Source organism: Bos mutus, chromosome 6 (genome assembly GCF_027580195.1).
Source record: "Bos mutus isolate GX-2022 chromosome 6, NWIPB_WYAK_1.1, whole genome shotgun sequence".
Classification (NCBI taxonomy): domain Eukaryota; kingdom Metazoa; phylum Chordata; class Mammalia; order Artiodactyla; family Bovidae; genus Bos; species Bos mutus.
The window spans coordinates 83678195-83703604 of NC_091622.1; the positions used below are offsets into that span (position 1 = coordinate 83678195).

Here is a 25410-nt window from a genome sequence, read left to right on the forward strand (position 1 = left end):
CAAGCATTAAATGCTGGAAAGGGTGTGGAGAAAAGGGAACCCTTTTACACTGTTGGTGGGAATGCAAACTAATATAGCCACTATGGAGAACAGTGTGGAGATTCCTTAAAAAACTGGAAATAGAACTGCCTTATGATCCAGCAATCCCACTGCTGGGCATACACACCGAGGAAACCAGAAGGGAAAGAGACACGTGCACCCCAGTGTTCATCTCAGCACTGTTTATAATAGCCAGTACATGGAAGCAACCTAGATGTCCATCAGCAGATGAATGGATAAGAAAGCAGTGGTACATATACACAATGGAGTATTACTCAGCCATTAAAAAGAATACATTTGAATCAGTTCTAATGAGGTGGATGAAACTGGAGCCTATTATACAGAGTGAACTAAGCCAGAAAGAAAAATACCAATACAGTATACTAATGCATATATATGGAATTTAGAAAGATGCTAACAATAACCCTGTATACGAGACAGCAAAAGAGACACAGATGTATAGAACAGTCTTTTGGACTCTGTGGGAGAGGGAGAGGGTGGGATGACTTGGGAGAATGGCATTGAAACATGTATAATATCAGATATGAAACGAGTCACCAGTCCAGGTTCGATGCACGATACTGGATGCTTGGGGCTGGTGCACTGGGACGACCCAGAGGGATGGTAGGGGAAGGGAGGAGAGAGGAGGGTTCAGGATGGGAAACACGTGTATACCAGTGGCAGATTCATGTTGATATATGGCAAAACCAATACAATATTGTAAAGTTAAAAAATAAAATAAAATATATTAAAAAAAAAAAAAAGAAAAGAATTTGCCTGCAATGCAGGAAACCCAGGTTTGATCCCTGGGTGGGGAAGATCTCCTGGAGAAGGGAAGGACTATCCACTCCAATATTCTTGCCTGGGGAATTCCATGGACAGAGGAGTCTGGTGGGCTACAGTCAGTGGGGTTGCAGAGTCGGATACACTTTCTGTGTGTTAGTTGCAGAGTAGCTAACACTTTCCTCAATGAGTTAAACTAGTCTTATTCATTTTTTTTTATTATTAAGATCTAATAACATATCTAGTACAAAGTGAAAATTTTATAAATCCATGAGAATCAGGCAGGTATTACATCAGCCTTACATATGAATTAAGTGAGGCTGAGAGAGAGGATATGGTATTTGTTAGAGTCAAGAGTCTTGAAAGGACATGTAACTCATTTTCTAGTGTTCCTTCTCTGCCATTTGCCATTGTAGTCAATTTATCCCTTTCATTAGAATTTATCTTTTGTGTGTGTGTGTACTGATAACCTAAATTCTTTGGGGGCAGAAGCTATTTTTCATGTTTTACAAAATTTAGTGCATTGATTTACTCTAAGTAGTAGATGTTGTTTAATCTCTAAGCCATATCCAACTCTTTGCAACCCCATGGACTGTGTCCAGCCAGCTCCTCTGTCCTTGGGATTTTCCAGGCAAGAATACTGGAGTGGTTTGCCATTTCCTTCTTCAGGGGATCTTCCCAACCTAGCAATCAAACTCGAGTCTCCAGCATTGCAAGCAGACTCTTTACCATTGAGCCACCAAGGAAGGCCACTCTAATAGACTTTTAAACAAATATTAATTGATTTACAGGAAGTCTTTTAAAATATTTTCATATATAAATGCCGGCTTTATACAAACTATTTGGATCTAAATAGTTAAGGTGATAGTTTGGGCATAAAAATTACATTTAGCCAATAAACTTAGTAGAATTTGAGAGACCTGAATTCTGTTGGTTATGGAAAATACTGACAATGCACATTTGACTGATTAAAAAGAATCTAGACAATTCTCTGTGGAAAGCTCTTTCCACAAGAGCTAAGATGCCAGAACATAAAAGCAACAGATAGAAGCTTCATGAGATATTAAATTACTTAGCCTCTTAATTGACTTAAAATCTAAATTCAGAAATGAAGGATAAAATCTAAATTCAGAAATGAAGGATGAACTTATAGACTATTTAGTACAATGCAGCACATTTTCCAGTTAAGGAAGCTGAGGCCTACAGATGATTAAGTGACTTCTTCAATATAGAAGAACTAGCAATCATCTCAAACTCATGTCTTCTAACTTCAGGTACACTATTTTTTTCTCAGTGCCAGAGTAACAACCCCCCCCCCCCACCATGCTGATTACATTTAATGCTTAACTAGATTATTATTATATATGTAATCATATCAGACTTCCCCAGTGGATCAGATGGTAAAGAATCTGCCTGCAATGCAGGAGACCCAGGTTTGATCCCCGAATGGGGAAGATCCCCTGGAGAAGGTCACAAAGAGTCAGTTCATTCTTCATTTATGATCATATATGATCATTTATTTTCCTAGAGAATCTTATCAGTGTATCTTCATTCAAGACTAAAAATAGGCCAAAGAGAAAGGCTAGATCTCACGGAGATTCACAAACTTTCAAGTTTATCTTCCCATCATGACATAGTTCCTCTGAGTAGTACAAATGGAGAAAGTAGACACAGCAAGATCGCATCCCTGCCATCAAGAGTTATGCAGACTCACACTATTACAGACTATGAGACAGTAGGCAGGAAAATGTTCAACACTCATTGACATGCTTCTTCAAGTGCCCTGGCAGTCACGTCCACAAATCCCGTACAAGGAGCTGTGAACACTGAGGGGCAAATGGTAGCCAACAGACAGGGGTGATACATTATCATCTAGAGCATGTCTCCTTTTTCAGAAAACCTTTGGGCTATGTATTGGGTGCACAATGCCAAACTGCAAAAGTTGCAGGATTCATAGGTTAAAGCCATAGCTACTTAATCCTATATGAATAAACTTCAACTCAATATCGACTTTGATGAATATGAACAAGAAATGCATGAAAGCAAATATACATCATCAACCACCCATTATGAAGAGGTTCTGCTAGTGGTTTGCATGATATCATTTCAGATTTGAAAAGAAATATATTTCATAAAGCCTTTTGGAATCTAGCCTGTTTGTAAGTAGAGATGCTTAAGCATGTTTTTTTACCTGCACCCATTAAACAAACACTGGTGTATTAATTTTCTGTTGCTGTAACAATTACCGTAAAGTTAGCAACTTAAAACAACAGTCACTTATTCACTCACAGTTCAGTACATGGCATGGCTGAGTTCTCTGCTCAGGATCTCATGAAGGTGAAATCAAGCTGTTGTTTGGTACTGCAGTCTCATCTAACATTTGTGACCCTCCTCCAAGCTCACTTAGGTTTTAGGCAGAGCTCAGTTCCTTGACACTGAACCAGGATTCCTATTCCCTTGCTGACTGTATAGTCAGAGGCCTCTCTTGGCTCCTAGAGGTTACCCACGTTTTTGTCATGTAGCCCGCTCCATCTTCAAAGCCAGCTATGGGGAATCTTCCTCCCATCAAATCTCTCACATTCTGAATCTTTCTCTAGGTAGAGTCTTGTTCTTTTCAAAGGTGTCATCTGATTAGGTTAGGTTTACTAATTGTCATCTCTCCATTTAAAAGTCAACTGATTGGGAATTCCCTGGTGGTCCAGTGGTTAAGAATTCACCTTGCAATGCAAGGAATGTGGGTGCAATCCCTGGCTGGAAGACTAAGATCCCACATACCACAAAGCAACTAGGACTGTGTGTCTCAACTACTGAACTGGTGTGCTCTGGAGCACACATGCGACAACCAGAGAGTCCATCCACTGCAAAGGAAAAATCCTGAATGACGCTATGAAAATCCTGCATGCCACAACCACCTAAGACCAGATGCAATCAAATAAATATTACCAAAAAAAAAGTGATTTAAGATCTTCCTTATATCTACAAAATCCTCTCACAACAGCACCTAGGTTAGTGTTTAAATGTGAAAGAATGCATACACAGACATATGGGAATCTTGGAGGATCTTAGAATTTTTTTTTGCAATGGAAAATGTAACTTTCATAAAAAGGGGCAGAAATCTGTAGCCTTAGTGAGATATAAAATATTCTGTAATTTTTGTGGAGTTGGGAGAAGACTATTAAAAGGGAATTCTATTTTAATGATACAATTATAAGACTATTTTATTCAAGTAACAACTTGGGAGAATACAAAGTGAACTCTAATAAAGTAGGAAAAGAGCTGAAAGTAATCCCTAGTCATGACCTAATTAGCACGTTGCATTCCTTTAAAGAAAGCACAAGTACAGAAGACATTTATTTAGACTAATGTAACCTATAATCTGTGTGAAATCCAGTTTATCCATTACCTTCATTAAGTTTGATTATTCATTGTTTAAAAGAGTTTATTTATGGTATGATTTTTCCAAAGATGTTATCAATAAAAACATGGTGATAATATGAATAATTTTGTAACTTTGCTTTCTGCAAATCTGAAGACTGAAGGATATACACCTTGAAGAATATACAAAGCAGAGTGAATTGTTAATGATCAGAGTTGGGATGTTCATTTTCTCAGTAACCAAACTCTAAGCTGATGACTTTTAAATATGTGAGTTCAAAGTTGACTTGAGTTAGCAAAAGACATCATGGATCCCCTCCTCCATTAAGATCCTCCTCAAGGAAATGGCAACCCACTCCAGTATTCTTGCCCGGAAAATCCCATGGATGGTGGAACCTGGTAGGCTACAGTCCATGGGGTCGCAAAGAGTCGGACACAACTGAGCAACTTCACTTTCACTTTTCCCTTCCTAAAAAGACCTCCCCTGAAGGCAGTCACTTTGGTTTACTCCATAGTCAACTACATGCCCTTTGTCATTTTATCTACAAGTTCTAAATCTTTACTTTTTAGCATTAGTTTTCTGCTTTCTTGTAGTTGCATGTTATCATTATAAAAGTCTAGATACATGTGATCATTATACAAGTGCCAATTTACAGGCAGGTAATATTCCCATGGACAGAGGGGCCTGGTGGGCTGCTGTCCATAGAGTCGCACAGAGTCGGACACGACTGAAGCGACTTAGTATGCATGCATGCATTGGAGAAGGAAATGGCAACCCACTCCAGTGTTCTTGCCTGGAGAATCCCATGGACAGAAGAGCCTGGTGGGCTGCTGTCTATGGAGTCGCACAGAGTCGGGCACGACTGAAGCGACTTAGCAGCAGCAGCAGCAGCAGCAGCAGCAGCAATATTCCCATAAATCTTCATAGAGACAATTTTCTGAGGTTTAAGATACACTAAATGATTTGAAAAGGTTTATTATTGCTAACCTTTTGATTATTGGTTAGCTTCCCAGGCCAAACTATAGTCTACTTAACTCATAACATAATTGTCAAAGGTGCTAAATGCATTGAATTCCTGGGAGCCAATTAGTATAGAAAACTTTGCTCTTCTTTTCCTAGCCTGGCACCCATCCCTGGAGGAACATTCTTATAAACCAAAGTGCCAAACTCTCCTTCCATCAATAAAAATCATCATTCCCTTTGAGCAGCTGAACTCAGTCATTTGTTACAGAAAAGCAACCCTTCATGGTGACCGAATAGGCCCTGATATGTGAGTATCTGTCTGGTACTCTGTGACTATTTTAGAATGACACTGAGTACTAAAGGTGATAAGATCAAGCGCTACTATTTGGCAACTGCTGTCTTCATAGAAAGCGTTGATTTTATCCTCCAAATGCTCTTGTTAGTAGAATTATTTATCTTCATTTTATAGGTGAACGGTTTGCTCAACTCATGCAGCCAGTTACGGTTTGCTCAAATCATGCAGCCAGTTGCAGAGATAGTACCTACCTCTGGCCCAACTTTTTGGGGAGGAGTCTGACAAGAATGTTTGGAGGATAAAATCAACACTTTCTATGAAGTGTTGTGAAGTTTTTATAAAGTGAAGGCAGAGGGTGTTTTACTGGTCAGAGGAACGACCCATCTCCTTTGTGGTCAAGCCTTGAATTTGTTTTTGCTTGCACATCTTCTTCCTTTCTACTGACTTTAAATGCTTGTGAACTCTCAGAGTATAGTGGGTATAGAACTCTCAAACTATACTATAGTATAATATTGGCTTTTCTTTCTCTAGACAGTAGCAGAGGTCATCTAGAGGGGAGGAAGAGGAATGAAAGAAGGCTGTAAAAGCAGGTATGTATGAGGAGAATTAATAATCACATTTGGGCTTATCTGGGCTCAGATGCTGAAGAATCTGTCTGTAATGCTTGAGACCTGGATTTGATCCCTGAGTCAGAAAGATCCTCCGGAGAAAGGAATGGCTGCACACTCCAGTATTCTTGCCTGACAAATCCCATGGACAGAGGAGCCTGGCAGGCTACAGTCCATGAGGTTGCAAAAGAGTCAGACATGACTTAGAGACTAAACAACAACAACAGATGTATTTACACCAATGTGCTATTCCACGCCTCCAGTACTCTTGCCTGGAAAATCACATGAACGGAGGAGCCTGGGAGGCTGCAGTCCACGGGGTTGCTAAGAGTTGGACATGACTGAGCGACTTCACTTTCACTTTTCACTTTCCTGCATTGAAGAAGGAAATAGCAACCCACTCCAGTGTTCTTGCCTGGAGAATCCCAGGGACCGAGGAGCCTGGTGAGCTGCCGTCTCTGGAGTCGCACAGAGTTGGACACGACTGAAGTGACTTAGCAGCAGCAGCAGCAGCAGCTACTCCATGCAATGCTTCATTGTCAGAAGGTTAACAACAAAAGAAGAAACAAAGAAAACTTCTAATATTCCTTCTGTATTTAATTTTCAGCTATGAATGAAGTGAGGGTTGTGACAAAGAAGGAGGGGCAAAATTGAATAAAACATCACTGTGATTTCAGACCAAAGAAGATTGTCTATAGAAAATAATGAAGAGATTCAAGCTGAACTGAATTCAGGTGACTCAGAAAAAGAAAATAGAACACCAGAAGAGACAAGACCCTACTTCTTCACCTATTTGGGGAAATACCTTCCCCTGGGTCCAAAAAAAAAAAATGATCGCACTGACCAAAAAGGAACAAAACTGAACATTTGAGTCTGGAAGAAGAAAACGTGAACTAAAGGGGATTAAGAACACCTTTCCTGGAATCGCTATGGATGTAATCATCCTCTTGGAGGGATCCTCCCACCCCTGCCTCTTCCTGGCATAGACAGTTACTCACTGCTTATCATATCTTCCTGCTGGGCTGGATTTGCTCTGAATCCTGGCAGCTCTGTCTTTCCTCTACCATCTACCCAGCCCTAATGAGTCCCTTCTAGATTTCCCTGTCCTGTTTCAGTAAGGGGGATTTCTCTAGCCTTAATCTGAGAAATGACTGGGATTTTTTTTTTTTTTAAATGACTGGCATTTAATTCTCTCAACCTTCATATATAAGCAAAACAGGGAGTTTTATTGTGGTAGTTTAGCACAAAGTCTAAATAAATGGCGTTGAATTTAGATTTCAGATTAGAGGTAGAACAGAGTCACATGTTTTCATTAACGCAACATGATTGAACCCACATGTACTGGCTCTACATTGTTCAAATCCCAACTCTTCTACTCATTAGCCTGTGATGTAGGGCTAGTCACTTTTTCCTCTATAAAATAGAGATAATAATACTGCTTGATCAAAGAATTGTTGTGATAATTAAATGAGCTAATATAATGTAGTGCATATGCAGCACCTAGCAAGCACTATGAATTTGCTAAAATCTAACAAGACAGTAAAATTTAATTGATAATTTATACAAATTTAGTGATCAGTAAGTAACATGGAAATTTTAGCCTGTATTTTGACTTTAACTCTGAAGATACAGTTTTTGAGTATATTAGAGAAAGTGAAGTGAAGTCTCTCAGTTGTGTCCGACTCTTTGTAACCCCCATGGACTGTAGCCCACCAGGCTCCTCGGTCCATGGAATTTTCCAGGCAAGAGTACTGGAGTGGGTTGCTATTTCCTTCTCCAGGGGATCTTCCCAACCCAGGGATCAAACCTGGGTCTCCCGCACTGAGGACAGGTGCTTTACCCTCTGAGCCACTAAAGAAACCCAATATTAGAGAAAGAACTTGGCAAATTAACAAGCTGATTAAAATGAGTGTTCAAAATTGAATTAAAGTGTAAAACATGAATGCTTGCAAAGACTTTTCCAGGACTTTTTCTCTAAATGAGGATAATGACAAGGAGAAATCTAATTTTTGCATTTATGAAGTGATAGGAAGAGAGAAAGTCGCTCAGTCATGTCCAATCTTTGGGGTCCCATGGACTATACAGTCCATGGAATTTTCCAGGCCAGAATACTGGAGTGGGTAGCCTTTCCCTTTTCAGGGGATCTTCCCAATCCAGGGATGAAACATAGGTCTCCTACACTGCATGCGGATCCTTTACCAGCTGAGCTACAAGGGAAGCCCAAGAATACTGGAGTGGGTAGCCTACCCTTCTCCAGCAGATCTTTCCAACCCAGGAACTGAACTGGGGTCTCCTTCATTTCAGGTGGATTCTTTATCAACTGAGCTGTGAGGGAAGCCCAGGAAGAGAGAGATGCCAGTTGTCTGGGTAAAGGACAGAAATCTCAGATGAAGAAGTCATTTGATATTTTATCTTTTATAAGAGAAATAATTGAGATTTTAAGTGAATGCATCACCCAACTAATAAATTTATAGGAAAGAGTAGGGGTAAGGATATCGCTAAAAGCAAATGCAAGTGGATATTCATTGCAAAGTTGGAACACTAAGGACTACCTCTGAAAGGTCAAGAAGAAGGTCACAAAACCCCCCCAAAAAAGTCCAAGATTTAACAGACAGAAATGGCGATGATACGAATCAAGTATGCTTTGACACAGTTTCCACATTGAGTTTCTTGTTAGCAGAGAAGTAAGGATGGTCAGCACGACTCTAGAGCGTGTTGTAGAATTTGTGTAGGTGAGACATAGGGCGTCATAGTAATTATTAAGCATTTGCTTTGCCTCAATCTTTAAGCCTGACTGGCCAACTCCTGCAATTCCTCCAAATCCTGGATTAATGTTCCTTGAGTTTATCTTAAAGAAACCATAAAAATTCAGTGTTTCTCACTGTTCCCTTTGTCATGGAGGTTCTAAATAATAGCACTGATTCCCCATATTACTCTTATAATTTACTTCCTTTAAACTGAAAACATTCCTCTAAACACATATTCATTAAAAAAAAGAGGATTTTTGGTGTTTATAATCATGAAACTTGATATTTTTAAAAGAATACTTTGGAAAATGTGAAATAGGAAAGGTTGGAACTACTGCTTTACAATATCATGATTTCTATAGGCATGGAATATATATTTTCAAATTCAAAGAATTTTAATAAACAAAACACTAATGCTAGACATTTGCATTTGTTTATTCATGAATTTGTTCAACAAATATTTGTGGAGTGCCAATTTTGTGTGAAGCATTGTAGACCCCATCTAAGGATCTCAGAGACCCTCTGACAGCTACTATTTGCTCACTAAAGTACTGATCTAAATGTGTATTTTATTAGTGAGGAAGGAAACCCAGTGAAATTCACTGGGCTTAGCGGCTGATCTTGTGTCAAGCTCTCATCTTTGAAATTCCCCAGGTGGAATCCTTGCCACCTAGAGAGGCTGCAAGAGTCCAGGAAGACCAGACTTAAGGATTTGTGGGTTGCAGTGCTCTGATTCTGGTATCATAGCCCTTAACATCTGTTTTCCTCAGATTCCTCATTTTAAAATGGTAGTTGATTTCTGTTCTGCTGATTTTACAAGGTTGTCCTGACTATTATGAAATATAGTCACATACATATAAATGAAATAATATATGTAAAAATGTTTTGGAAATGGCATACATATAAGCAATGGTGAAATATTATTGTCATCATGGATGTTTAAAACCACTATTTTAATTTTATCAAAGGTTATGCCAGTAAGCAAACCTTACTATGAATAAAAACCTTGAAATCATTTAGTTTTCTTTTATCTTTAATATTTAATAGGAAAAATTTTAAAGAGTAAACATATTTTCCCCAAACTTAATTCATCTTCTTTCTCTCATCAAGAAGTCCTAACATTTCCAGATAAAGGTAAGTGTCTTGGCAGCTTTTGACCTCCCAATCTGCATTAGTTCCCAGTGTCTGACTATAAGGTGCAAGAAAAAGCAGGTGAAGGTAAAGTGTTACAGAAGATAAGTTTAATCAGATTGCTGAAAGGAGGCTTTTCTTAAGTCAGATTAACACCTTCTTCCATCCCCTCCAAAATCAGAAGCAATCAGGACACAACTTAATATACTTTTTCATTAACTTCTTCTAAAATCCCAACTATTGAATTTGGCAACATGAAATAAAGCTAATAATAATTTTAATACAAAAATATTCATTTTAACTATAAAGAATAATTAATCCAGCTGCTATAATAATTTCTGAAATCTTACAACATCCAGTGCAGAGTGAATCCTCTGAGGACACCTCAAGGCAGTCCTCCGGATACACCTAGAATCTAGCCATTGACAGAGAGTAGACAAACAAGCCATTACTAAACAAAACTGAACTTACCGATACATTATCTGTAGGAGGAAGAATATGATCTCAAGGTGTGCACCCACTCAATCTGACCTTCTAATCAACTATATGACATCTCTAGATATATTAGAGGTCTAAGGCTGGAAGAAATAAGGAAACGAATTACAAGCACTTGAAATGAAACTAGTTTGACAAGTCTGAACAGAGAAGCCTCAACCCATAGAACAGCTTGAAGAAAAGAGCCCAGAGAGAGCACAGTCCCAACAAGAAAGCAATATTTCTTTCTTTCTTTTTTTTTGGATATTGACTAATTTTATTAAGGTAGAAGAAACTGGTTACAGGGATTTGCATGAGAAATACCTTAGGAATGCACTAGGATTAAGAGTTTAAAGAAGATTATTGGTAGGTATACAAATATCTTAAAGAAACCTTCACATAAAAAGCTCTCAATAAAAACAATCAGCTATTCTTAAAGCCTAGATTTATAATATGACTCAGGAAATGCTGTTAAATTTTTGTTGAGCAAAAAATTGCCTCCTTCCGTATGCTGGGGCTTCCCTGATAGCTCAGTTGGTAAAGAATCCACCTGCAATGTAGGAGACCATGGTTTGATTCCTGGGTCAGAAAGATCCACTGGAGAAGGGATAGGCTACCCACTTCAGAATTCTCAGGCTTCCCTTGTGGCTCAGTTGGTAAAGAATTGGCCTGCAATGTGGGAGACTTGGATTCAATCCCTGGGTTGGGAAGATCTCCTGCAGAAAGGAAAGGCTACCCACTCCAGTATTCTGGCCTGGAGAATTCCATGGACTGTATAGTCCTTGGGGTTGCAAAGAGTTGGGCACGACTGAGTGACTTTCACTTCACTTCACTTTCATATGCTGCCAACTTCTCTCTCACTTATAACCTTAGATAAATCCAACTTTTTATGATTCTACACCTGTAACTTATGCAGATATACAAACCTGTAGAAAAACACACAAACTGATAGATCCAATTTTAAATTTCTGTCATCCTAAAGTGGCTCCTAGTGCTGCAGGTAGTCAATTTATAGTTCACAGCCTTTCCTTTTCTCACACTCCTGAACAGCAATTTTTCACCTCTCTTCTTTACTCAAATCCCTTCACTTCTCACTATTAGCTGATGACTTTGCTTCCTACATGATTATGTTAGGTTGCAGAAGCTGCTGTCACAAATTACAACAAACACAAAAATTTAATCTCTCACAGCTCAGGAGACAGAAGTCTGAAATTAAGGTGTCATCAGAGCTGCACTCCCTCCAAAGGTTAAGGGAGCCCTTCCTTGCCTCCTCTAGTCCTGGTGGCTCCAGGAATTCCTTGGCTTGTATCTAAAAATCTCCAATCTCTGTTTTAGTCTTGACATGGATTTCTTTGTTCTCTTTGTGCTCCCTCCTTTCCTGTCTCTCTTTTTTAATGTGATAAAATATACAGATCACAAAATTTACCATTTTATTTATTTTATTAAAGATTTTTTGATGTGGATGATTTTTAAGTATTGAATGTGTTACAATATTATTTCTGTTTTATATTTTGATTTTTTGGCTCTGGGATGTGTGGGATCTTAACTCCCTGACCGGGGATTGAACCCACATGTTCTGCAACCATCATCATCATCCATCTCTAGAACTTTTTCATTTTTCCAAACTGAAACTTTGTACCCATTATACACTAATTTCTAATTTCCCACTTCCCCTAGACTCTGTCAACCGCTATACTATTTTCTGTCTCTATTAATTTGATGACTCTAAGGACTTTAAAACTACTTCATATTAGTATAATCATATAGTAGGTCTTTTTGTGACTGACTTACTTCACTTAACATCCTCAAGGTCCATCCATATTATAGCGTGTGTCAGGATTTCCTTCCTCTTAAAACTGTAATTATATCCCATTGTATACATACATATCATATTTTGTTTATTCATCTGTTGATGTACTTGAGTAACGAGTTACTTCCACTTTTTGGTTATTGAGAATAATGATGCTGTGGATATGGGTATACACATATCAGTCCTTGTTTTCATTTCTTTTGGATATATACCCAGAAATAGAATCACTGTTCATATGGAAATTCTCTGTTTCATTTTTTGAGGAGCTACTGGTTATGGACTATTTGTGTCTTCTCAAAATTCATATGTAGAAATACTAACCCCCATGTGATGATAAAGGAAGTAGGGCCTTCCACAGGTGATGAGGTCATGAGGGTAGAGTCATCATGAATGAGATTAGAACCCTGATAAAAGAAACTCCAAAGAACTCTGTTTCTTCTTCTGCCATGTCAGATCACAGCAAGAAGATGGCTATCTAAAAACCACGAAGCAAACTTTCAACAGTCATGGATTTGCCAGCACTTTGACCTTGAACTTCCCAGCCTCCATACTGTGAGGAACAAATGTTTATTAGTAAGCTACCCACTCCATGCTATTTTTGTTATAGCAGCCAGAAAGAACTAAGACATGTCATACCACCTTCCATAACAGTTATATCATTTTATATTCTACCAATAATGAACATGTATTCTAATTTCTTCATATCTTTGCCAACATTTGCTATTTTATGTTTTTTTTTTTTTTTTTTTGTATCCTGATGGATGTGAAGTGGTATCTCACTGTGGTTTTGATCTGAATTTCCCTAATGATAGTGATATTGAGCAACACGTGTGGGTGCTTAGTTGCTCAGTCATGTCCAACTCTTTGTGACCCCATAGACTGCAGCCTGCCAGGCTCCTCTGTCCATGGGGATTCTCCAGGTGAGAATACTGATGTGGATTGCCAGGGGATCTTTCCAACCTAGGGATCACACCAAGGTCTCCTGCATTGCAGGTGGATTCTTTACTGACTGAGTCATCAGGGAAGCCCAAGAAAACTGGAGTGGGTAGCCTATCCCTTCTCCAGATCTTCCTGATCCAGGAATCAAACCAGGGTCTCCTGCATTGCAGGCGGATTCTTTACCAGCTGAGCTACCAGGGAAGCAACACATCATATGCCTATTGCCATTTGTGTATATTTAGAGAAATACTGTTTAAGTTTTTTGCCCAGTTTTGAATTTGGTTGGTTGATTTTTAGTTGCTGAGTCATAGAGTTTCTTTATATATTTCTGGCTGCTGCTGATGCTGCTGCTGCTAAGTCACTTCAGTTGTGTCCAACTCTGTGACTCCAGAGACAGCAGCCCACCAGGCTCCCCTGTCCCTGGGATTCTCCAGGCAAGAACACTGGAGTGGGTTGCCATTTCCTTCTCCAATGCATGAAAGTGAAAAGTGCAAGTGAAGTCGCTCAGTCGTGTCTGACTCTTAGCGACCCCATGGACTGCAACCTACCAGTCTCCTCTGTCCATGGGATTTTCCAGGCAAGAGTACTGGAGTGGGGTGCCATTGCCTTCTCTGATATTTCTGGCTATTAACCCCTTATTTGATTTTCAAATATGTACTTTCATTCCATGGGTTGCCTTTTCACTCTGTTGATAGTGTCCACTGATGTACAAAGTTTTTTTTTTATTTTATTTTATTTATTATTTTTTAAAATTTTATTTTATTTTTAAACTTTACATAATTGTATTAGTTTTGCCAAATATCAAAATGAATCCACCACAGGTATACATGTGTTCCCCATCCTGAACCCTTCTCCCTCCTCCCTCCCCATACCATCCCTCTGGGTCATCCCAGTGCACTAACCCCAAGCATCCAGTATCGTGCATCGAACCTGGACTGGCATCTCGTTTCATACATGATATTTTACATGTTTCAATGCCATTCTCCCAAATCTTCCCACCCTCTCCCTCTCCCACAGAGTCCAAAAAACTGTTCTATACATCAGTGTCTCTTTTGCTGTCTCGTACACAGGGTTATTGTTACCATCTTTCTAAATTCCATATATATGCATTAGTATCCTGTATTGGTGTTTTTCTTTCTGGCTTACTTCACTCTGTATAATAGGCTCCAGTTTCATCCACCTCATTAGAACTGACTCAAATGTATTCTTTTTAATGGCTGAGTAATACTCCATTGTGTATATGTACCACAGCTTTCTTATCCATTCATCTGCTGATGGACATCTAGTTTTAAATTTTGACATAGTCCAGTTTATCCATTGTTTTCTTTTGTTGCCTGTTCTTTTGGTGTCATGTCTAAGAAATTACTGCCAAATTCATATCATGAAATTTGTCTTCCATACTTTCTAATCCACTGCCACAGATATCATCTATAAGCATCTGACCCACAAATCTCTTTAAATATTTATTATAATTCTTCTGATTTAAAGTTCTGTTTTCTGGAATAGTTCTATATGGTATTGTTTCTGATATCTCAAATTTAAAATGCCCAAACAAGATATTGTTCTCCAATTTCCCTTCATCCATTCTCGGGTCTTCTACATCTATTAAATTGTAATGACTTGCATTTATTCTCTTCAAAATCTCCTTCTCATTAACATAAGAATCTATACCCCACCTCCACTAAGTCACAAAATATTAACAAACATCCTCCTAAAATGATGAATTACAACAGTTATTTGGGGGTGGGGGAGATGAAGTAATGGAACCATTTACTCTAAATGAGTTTTATGCTGAAGTTAAATACATGAGCAAATCACACTGAAGTAGTTCTGGTTGAGTTGAGCAGGACAAAACTGGAATCCCACTTACTTAGCATCTCTGTCTCCTGAGAGATGGTCCCCATGAAAGCTATTGCCCTAGAGGTTTCAGAAGCCTGTTTACCCTGTTCTGTGCAAAAGAAAGAACGTGGCTTGCATTATAATCTAGGAATATCATTGGCATGGATATCATACTGTTTACATCTTACATTAAGTAGAAAAAAGGAAGAAAATTTGATAATGTATTAATTTCAATCAAAATTGTGAGTTAATGCAGTTACAGGTATTAGTTATAAATATAAGAATCTATTAAAATTAAAGATTAATGTTCAAAACCTTCCCTCTACTCCTTGCATCTCTGAAAGATGAAAATATGTCATTTATTTTGCATAGAATGCCAGGGTCATCATTTACTGCTTACTCTAACAGCCTAGGGAAATTTATTCAAAGTGAGAAAACACTCTCTCCTTCCTTCAACAATAGAGATGGGTCATCAATTCTCAAGACTGTGAAGGCTAACAGCATTACTTGAGAATGCATGCTTTTCTTTCTGTCATAAGTCTTCTACTCTCATAGCTAAACTGTTGTTAAATGAAGATTTCCTGTGTTCTTGATGTTTAGCTTGAACATGAAATTATATGAGAAAATTAAAACTTTTCCAAGTTATCTGATCTGAAGAAAATGTAGAAGGAAACAATTTGAAATTGACTTTGTGCATGATATGATATATTTTAGAATTTGGGGGTCATAGGACAAGTGTATTGGAGAAGGCAATGGCACCCCACTCCAGTACTCCTGTCTGGAAAATTCCATGGATGGAGGAGCCTGGTAGGCTGCAGTCCATGGGGTCGCTGAGGATCGGACACGACTGAGCGACTTCACTTTCACTTTTCACTTTCATGCATTGGAGAAGGAAATGGCAACCCACTCCAGTGTTCTTGCCTGGAGAATTCCAGGGACAGGGGAGCCTGATGGGCTGCCGTCTATGGGGTCACACAGAGTCAGACACGACTGAAGTGACTTAGCAGCAGCAGCAGGACAAGTGTATACATAATTTAACTAAAACTGATGCAAATATCAGTAGTTCATGAAGGTTTACATCCTTCCTTGCACTTGCTATTATTCTACTTGCTTATTAGGTATAAAGCCCTGCCTTACATTTGCTTTAACTGTATTTGAATAATCTGAATACTAATTCTTTAAGCATTTGTTTTATATGCTTGCTTCTTTTTTATAAATTGCCATTTCATATCATTTGTCCATATTTCTAATATGGTTGTTCCTTTCTTTGTTGATTTGCAAGAGTATTTTATATTTTGCTAAAGACATCACTACCTGTTCAATTTTAAACACTTTAAATATCTTTTTTCCATTCTATCCATGGTGTTATTTACCTAATAGAAGCAGTATACAAGCACACAGCAGGCGTATTAAGGCAAGCATATTCTTAGAAAATGTGGAACTTCTCTGATGGTTGACTTTAATTTGAAGACTCCCCATAGGCTTGGCCAAATTTTCTTGCACCCGCACTGCCAAGTGATACTTTTTTCCCAAACTCTTCTTTTCCCCTTTACTACACAAATTTTGGACCTGAACTGCATCTTGAAGGGTCTCTTTTCCTCTTCCAACATATGTCCCACTTTTTTCACAGAAATTTACCCCTATAAATCTCTTGTGCCTTAAATCCAACTATGGGGTATGATTGAGTGATTTCAGAAAATTGAAGATCAAAAAACTTATTTCCCCACCTATTGGTAAAGAGGACATTCTGAGTGGCATGTGAGGCACAGATAATCCGTGGCAGGAGGTGACATCTAATTTGCTAAAGATTTCGCCAACAGTGATCTCGGAAAACTTCCTGGTGGAGGGGACATGATTGTAGGGGTGATGGTTCAGCAATTAAGGGATGAGAAGGAAGAATGCCTACAAAGATAGTGGAATTGGCTGGTTACTGTTAAATTGTATCATTGCCCTGCAGAGAGATAAGGAGAAATTGAAGGTTGTTTAAAATCAGTTAAAGGTTAAGCATACCTGCCAATGCAGGAGACGTAAGAGATGCAGGTTTAATCCCTGGGTCAGAAAGATTCCCTGGAGGAGGGCAAGGCAACCCATTCCAGTATTTTTGCCTGGAGAATCCCATGGACAGAGGAGCCTCGTGGGCTATAGTCTGTGGGATCTCAAAGAGTCAGATACGACTGAGTAACTAACACACACACAAAGAAAACCTGGAATCTTGAAATGTAAGATGGAGACAGGTGGAAAGATATTGGTATTAGTCCTGCAGATTTCCTGAACCTCAGCCCCTTGTTCCTTTTAGGAGCCAACACTTCTCCCATGCTGGAAGAGCTGCAGAGCCCTTTCCCTCACCTGGCAACCAATGGCTCCTCAAGAGATAGCCCCCCTCCTCTATTGACAACCATACCATTAACTCAGCTAAGAATGTGCTGGGCCTGAGAAGGAGGTAAGGAGACTATGCACTGAAGAAGTTATAAGAATTAGTGAGTATGTGCTGGCAGAGGAGTATTCCTGTTCCTGGCATTGGGTTCTGAAGTTGCCTGATGAAGGAGGGCTGAACTGAAGATGGGATAACTAAGAATCCATTGACCTTCTTGAGGTAGGGAATTTAACATCCTGGCAAGGATCAAGGAGATTAGGCACACTTAGAAGAGTAGATCTTAACAGACTGGAAGAAGCACAATTAAGACTGACTGAAGCAGAAATTCCCTAGTTGGCCGGGCAGATACTGGAGAAAGAAATAAAAAGGCCAAGGAAAATGGCCATTCTGGAACAGGTATTATATGAAACCAGGAGACCCACCGGTGGATATGTACCATGGTCAGGCCCATGCCGCTTACCAAAACTGAGCTGGTGGGAGGGGCTTGAGCATAGTTAAGAAGTTCAGTGTTGGCGCTCCTCTGCAGGTGAAGGCTGACCATGATACTAATAGCTACAGATCTGGGTTCTCAGAGTGAAGCAGCACTCAGGAGACGTCATATTGTTCTTAGACTTCAGTTCACCAGTGCTGGAAGGCTGGAGGAGGGAGGGTGAGGAAAAGAAGACCTGAAAGCAGCTGATCATTTGCTATCTTTTCCAGAAGTTTCTCTCCTTTGTATGAATTTTCCCTGATACTTCCAAAATTGGTGGTTTGGGTTGCTGAGTCTAGACTGGTATGAAAAACAGGTGAACGTTGTCTCAAGGTAGTATAGGGCAAGGCAGGGTCCTGGGGGACTGAGTAAAACTTAAAAAAACTTCTTTCAACTATTTGCTCATTACATTCTAGGCTTCAGTGGCCCACCCTCCTACATACTCTGGTTCAAGATAGGCCAAAATAATATCATTTTGGGGGGAAAAGGTGGGTAAGTTATTTATAAGTGAATAGATATGTTCGTATATATTATATGTTCATTTATATTATAGAAAACAACATAATCGGTTGACCAAGAAATTTGTACGGATTTTTCCATATGCTGTAACAGAAAAACCTGAACGAACTTATTGTCCAGCCCAATAGAAACATATATAGAACTTTAAACTTGGTTATCTTAGGAAAAAATTGGAGAGGTATTGCCAGAGTTATCTCTGTACTGCTTTATGTTTAGCAAACAGCTCCTGTAATTTCATATCTTGAAATGAAACAACAATAAAATATATTTTAAAATAATATGAACCAGGAGATGGCAGCATAGTAACATTTGGTCTAAGTTTCTTAGGTTTCCTAAGTTTCTTAGGTCCTTGCAACGTTTGAATAAACATAGGTGTGGGTCACAGTGATTTGTTGTTTTCATATTTTATAGATTCATCTATAATAAATCTACATTAACAGATTGCACAATCCAATCCTTGTTTTCTTGGGTTGACTTCTTGCTTAACCTGTAATTTGATATTTCTTTTCTGTGTGACTAAGTCACTCTCATACACCTCATTATTTGCTACTCTTGTTTGGTTGCCTTTAACATAGCTTTTGTGTTTACAAGAAATTCCCTATTGATTTAAAAAGTAACCAAAAAAAACACCTCTCTTTGATTCTTTAATACGCTACTAATTGAGGAAGTTCTAGGATCTTTATCTAAGGGAAATTGGAAGGCCCCATTTCTACCTGTGGGTCCCTGTGGACCTGCTGTAGATCATACAGATCCCCTCTCCACTAGTGGGTCAGCAGCTCCAGAGGAACGAGAGGCCAAAAGTGGTCATGCTTTGCCTGCCTAACCATACTCTCCAAAGGGTCTGCTACTTTCAACAGCAGTTTAAAAAAATACTTTTTGTTCTTTAAGTGGTCTTGAGCATAGGACTCAGGTTTATATACAACGGTGTACCCATTGTCTAGAATACCCAATGTCTAAAGCATAGAGATTTAAGAAATGTTTGTTAGATGAATAAGTTATTATGTAAGTAGTTGCATCAAATATGCTAGGTCAGTGATGTCCAATAAAACTTTCTGCAATGAAAATGATGTATATCTGTGCTACCCAATCTGGTAGCCGCTAGTCACAGGTAGTGATTTTGTGTTTAAATTGTGATTTGTTTATGTAGCTGATGAATACTAACATTTATGCAGTTTCACTTGGGGCTTAAGAATATTTAGATTACATATGTGTTTTATACTCTGATTTTTATGAAGTTAAATTACATGAGTGTAAAAGTGTTCAGGGTAATGCTTTAAAACATATTTGTATCTACATCTTTCTGGTTCCAGCAGAAAAGGGATTTGAAATATGGTTCTTGTTCAATTTTTTGTTTAGAAAAAAGGAAATGACCTTAATTGTTGAAAACAATGTGATTTGTATGACTGAAGAAATAAATTTTAATTGTATTAATTTAAATTAATTTATATCTAAATAGCCTCAACTGGCTAGTGTCAACTATATTAGACAATCCAGATTTTAGTGCATAGTAATGCTACATGATTCTCTATTCTTCAGTCTACAGTGTTAGTGAATGATGGTCTGAAACATTCTGCCTCAACTCATTATGTAATACTCTTTCAAATGGTATCTGTTTATATATTGCAAGGATACTTAATAGATAAAAATTACTCAGGATTTAGTTATTTGACATTTATGCCTCTAGATAAATATTTATATCAATATCTATATAATCTCTCTATATCTCTAGATAAATAGATTTATCTATTTAGGTCTATATCTATCCATCCAACCATCCATCCATCCATCCACCCATCTGCCCAACTAGAGATGAATTATTTGCTTGTAGCAACTCAGTCTTCAAACTGCCTCCTTTATCCAACTAGTTTCAATTCCCAAATGATCTTAATTTGGCTTGGATTGTTTAGATATGAGTGTCTAAATACCATCATGATAAATGGCATTTTGGCATTCTCAGTGTATCAACATTATATAAAGGATGAGAAGAAAGATATTTTCAAACTCATGTAAGGCAATTGTGGGTGCAAGATTTTTAACAATGACTCTTTTTCTCTATTGATTCCATGGCAGTGGTTCTCCCCTGGGGGGTGATTTTGCTCCTTGGGGGACATTTGACAATGTCTGGGTACATTTTTATTTGTTACAACTTGATAGAGTTACCACTGGCACCTAGGGTACAGAGGGAAAGAAAGCTGCTAATCATTCTACACTGTAGAAGATTCTGCCGCCCCTCAAACCTCCCCCGCCTCCGCCTCGGCCCCAAGAAAGAATTACCTGACACAATGTCAATGGTACCAAGGTTGAGAAACCCTGCCCTGTAGTGATGATTCAAAGATAATGAGTCTGAATTTATCATTATAAACACATTTTAATTTACAATATAATATTATGTGGGAGAAGAAAGACTCTTACTTGATATAAAACTCAAAATGTCTTCACGTGGCAGTTATTTCATCAACTAAATTAATTGTAACAGGAGGGGGAGCCAAATAAAGTTCAGATGCACAAGAAAAGTTTGAGTTTTGCTGAACACTAGTCATGTACAGTGCCACAAAATATGCATTTAAATACATATAAAATGACTATATCATTACTAAACCATTCCAAAGATGCTTTCTTATTTGAATATTCTTTATAAATACAATTCTGCAAAGAATGACTACCATTTGTAAAAGTAAATTTAAATATTATACAATAAAGTCTTTCCCAAACTCATATCAAACTAAATGAATTTCTAATTTTCTGTTGATTTCTCATATATTTATGAATGTATAATTTATACTGGCATCTCATTCTGTGGGTCCCTTAAGTGTTCTGAAGTTGAAAATAAAATGGTTTAAGAAATAAACTGCATTAGTAAGTAATTAAACAGAAGTAAAAAGTACAGTTACACCAGAACCAGAACATTTTCCATTTTTTAGAGCTGGAAAGTAACTTCTCTCACTAAGTCCTTGCCTCTTCTCATTCCCCACCTGACGAAAAGGCCAAGGAACTGCTTTTATTTCCTGAATATCAAAAGTCATTTTTACATAGTTTGAAACAAATCCTGTCCTTGGCAATATTTCCAGTTCTCCTACTATCTGATCCAAAGATTTATTCATTGTTCTAAAGTGAACATTATTGTAGTTGTTTAAAGAGTTTAAAATGTGCATTGTTGGGTGTAAATTTAAATGTCAAGATTTTTCAAGTTTCAGAAAGAGGTTAAATGAACATCTGAGGGCAAAGGGGAAAGGACTCTTGCAGTGCCATCTCTTGAGTCCTGGTTTCATGTCTAATGCCTCTTCATCGTTTGCATTAATGTCAGCCAAAATGAATCACCTGGATTTGTCTGGTGCAGTGAACCTACAGATCCTGAATGAGGATTATTTGAGGAGGAAGCTAAAAACTATGAAGTCAGGGAAGGGCAGTATGCTGTGCAGGAAAAAAATAAGGAATACTTAGCCAGCTGGTACTCATCTGATTAAACTGCTGGATTTTTCTAAAATGGAAAGTGTGTAGTAGAAACCAAAAGATGAGCCAGGAGGCAATCAGAGACACTTAGCAGCAATGGCAGATCTTACTGGAGTTAACACTATGGTCAGTGAGACACTTCAGGTGATGTGAAAGAAAGCCTTCTTTCCTCACATGTTAGAGGAGAGTTGTCAGAACAGGCTTATTTGCATCTTGACAATATACATAGCAGCACATGATATTGCCAGAGGCCACACATGGCATTTACATTTTGGATGTAGAGGTGATTATTACATTAGATGTCAGTTTTAGACTTAATCCAGTCCCGATAACGAGTCACTTTGGTATAGACTCCAGGCTTGTTTTCTTTCCCACAGTCCATTCCCCAGCTTACTATTCCGATAAGATACCAGATGTTTCCATCACGTGGTATAACCAGAGGTCCTCCAGAATCACCCTGGCAAGTGGGAAGGAAAAAAAAGATCAATGTGATAAATAAAGGGGTGTCAGAAATACAAGTTAATCAGAATCTGAATGTCTAATAAATAACATTTTAAGTTGAAATATGAAAGACAAGTTCTGTTTTACTCACCATTAATTTAATAGTTGAGGTTCTTATTATCTGTTATCTGATTATCTCTGTTTATCTCTATTAATGTCTCTTTCTGGAAGGTAGTGTGACTAAAGTTGAGGTTTCAGTTTTATCCTTGTATAGTTTTTAGTTTTGCTTGGTCTCAGCAGACAGCACAAGTTGAACCTAGGTCTAAGCATCAGTTTCTTACATAAACGTGACCTCAAGTGTCACTTCTGCCATGAAGCCTCTCCTAAATCTGTTAGGTAGGAATAATCTCATGCTTTGAATCTGAATCCCCAGCTTGCTCCACCAGTTGATAGGAAAGTGTCTGAGGCACTGTATCACTGTGTAGCAATAGGTTTGAGAGGAGAAAGATAGGCAAAGGACATTCCAAATAAATGTGCATCGTTGATTACACACAGAGTTTTGCTCCCAAGTGAACTGGTTTGAGTGTAGGAATCAAGAAGGCTTCCCTGATGTATTTAACCCTTTCACAAATGATTTTTAACTTTATCTTTTAGCAATGAGTTTATTCATGTAAAAGAAATATTATGTGGAAACTCCTTCCAGATGTTTCTTTTAAAAAAGAGAGCTGATTCTGTTTGAAGAAGGCAGGGTTCTTAGAGTCTTGTGCCTTTAAACTCTCTTCCCATCACATACTTCTTAGTACGCTCTCATGCCCAGTGGACAGAGAGTAAGAACTCTGGTCTACCAAAAGCAATCCTGCTGGTGTACCAAAAGCAATCATCCTGATCTTCTTTCCCAAAGTCCTAAATCCTAATTTAGGTTCTTAGTATACAAGAGGTGAAGGAAGCAAGGGAGCATGAACCAACAGAATGAGAACATCTGCTCTCTTACGAAATAAACTCAGATACAAGTCTCTATTCAACAGATTCCTTTTTTTGTGGAGCTGAATCTATTTCAAACATTGAATCGCTAAACCGTTGGATTCAGTTTCCAATGCTATAGGCAGGAGGTTTAATTATTTATTTTCAGTCCTTGAAATAGCCATACTTTACAATGTGTTTTCTTTAAATGCTTAATGATTAAAATTAATGCTCTGTAAGATTGAGGGAAATGTAATTTATTTAATTAGTACATGATTTGTGAGATAACACTTTAAAATGAATATATAGATATTTCTCACTTAAGTAGTATAATTCTATGTGATGTACACTGTTTAAGTTCAAAGGTTCAAGCACTGGTGGGATGATGCTCTACTGGCTGTGGAGACATCTGCAGGTCCCAGGCCACAGCGCCTTGCAATTAGAGGGATAAGATACCTAACTAGAGAGTCTGACTATGGCTTGAAGCAATGATTATATATCTCTCTTCTACAAGAAGTGCTTTTCTTTAATCAGAGCCCACCAGTTTGCAGCTGGTGATTATTCTTTACACATGGCTCTGGGCTTCCCTGGTGGCTCAAATGGTAAAGAATCCACCTGCAATGCGGGAGACCTGGGTTCAATGCCTGCATTGGGAAGATCCCCTGGAGGAGGGCACAGCAACCCACTCCAGTGTTCTAGCCTTGAGAATCCCCACAGACAGAAGAGCCTGGTGGGTTACAGTCCGCAGGGTTGCAAAGAGTTGGACACGACTGAGCGACTAAGCACAGCACTAGACAATAGGAAACGAGGACGATTTCTTATTGCTCTTTTGGTCCCTGTAACTTTTTTAAAAAATTTCTAATCATGCCTGTTTTTTAAAATTTTATTCAAGTTTTTTAAATTTCAATTTTATATAGGAGTATAGTTGATTAACAATGTTGTGTTAACTTCAGATGTACAAGAAAGTGATTCAGTTATGCATATACATGTATCTATGGTTTTTCAAATTCTTTTCCCATTTACATTATTACAGAATATTGAGCAGAATCCCCTGTGCTATATGGTATGTCCTTGTTGGTTATCTGTTTTAATGTAACTCTGTATACTCTGCTATTCTCTCTCCTCCACAAATTTAATTTCATAGAGTCACATAAAGTGACATTAGTCTATGTTCAGTCAAGTCATCTCTAGTAACAGATTCATTTTGTAGATGTGAATATATTCTTACTTCACAGGCATCTAGTTTTCCTTTCAAGAATCCAGCACATATCATTCCTGATGATACAGCTCCACCATATACATGAATTTGATTACATATATCATTACTTATGATCTCTACTTCAACTTCTCTCAGAGTATTGGGAAAGGGACCTAAAGAGAAAAAAATAAACAGATGAAGAATTTCCATATTATTGCTTATGATAGTTAATTGTTGTTTCTTGCCAATGATGAACCAGTGATAAAACATATTTCTAGAGGTAATATAACTCTGGACTCGATGACAGTGTTCAGATTCAAGTTTTATTTCTAGGGTATCTCCTATGTGCTAGGTACCATGCTTGGCAAACTGACTCCTACTATTTTATTTAATCTTAGCTACCATCATCAAAGATAGATGTGAATGTTCTTTTTTTCAGATGAGGAAACCAAAGCTCACCTGGTTTTGAGTCTTAGCTGTGATCACATAGTTACATGAAGGATAATGTTATTTAAACTCAGGGGATTCCTCACCACCTGGGATAATCTGTGACAGTTTACCTTACCTTATCTGAAAATCTGCCTCATCATTTGACAAACCACACAGCTATACAAGCATATCTCAGAGACATTGCAAGTTTGGTTCCAGACCACCACACTGAAGCTAATATCTCAATACAGCCAGTCATACAAATATTTTTTACTTTACAGTACATATGAAAAGTAATGTTTACACTATACTATAGTAAGTGTATAGTGTAAACACTGGAATGGGTGAATTTAACTCAGATGACCATTATATCTACTACTGTGGGCAGGAATCCCTAGGAAGAAATGGAGTAACCATCATGGCCAACAAAAGAGTCTGAAATGCAGTACTTGGATGAAGTCTCAAAAACAACAGAATGATCTCTGTTAGTTTCCAAGGCAAACCATTCAATATCACGGTGATCCAAGCCTATGCCCCAACCAGTAACGCTGAAGAAGCTGAAGTTG

At 38.2% G+C, this 25410-nt stretch overlaps 2 protein-coding genes across 2 annotated transcripts in view; both read right to left on the reverse strand.

Moving 5' to 3' along the window:
- TMPRSS11A (transmembrane serine protease 11A) overlaps positions 1-10519 on the reverse strand; it is a 63139-nt gene extending 52620 nt beyond the window's left edge. The window contains exon 1 of the mRNA XM_070372957.1: positions 10414-10519. Within this exon, the coding sequence (XP_070229058.1) occupies positions 10414-10421 (8 nt within the window). The 5' untranslated portion in view covers positions 10422-10519. The remainder of the gene's footprint in view (positions 1-10413) is intronic.
- An 11080-nt stretch (positions 10520-21599) lies between these two features.
- Positions 21600-25410, reverse strand: part of LOC102279830 (transmembrane protease serine 11G) — a 46172-nt gene continuing 42361 nt past the window's right edge. The window contains exons 10-11 of the mRNA XM_070371890.1: positions 24446-24588; positions 21600-22273 (exon numbers count right to left, since the gene is read on the reverse strand). Coding sequence (XP_070227991.1) covers positions 22112-22273; positions 24446-24588 — 305 coding nt within the window. The 3' untranslated portion in view covers positions 21600-22111. The remainder of the gene's footprint in view (positions 22274-24445; positions 24589-25410) is intronic.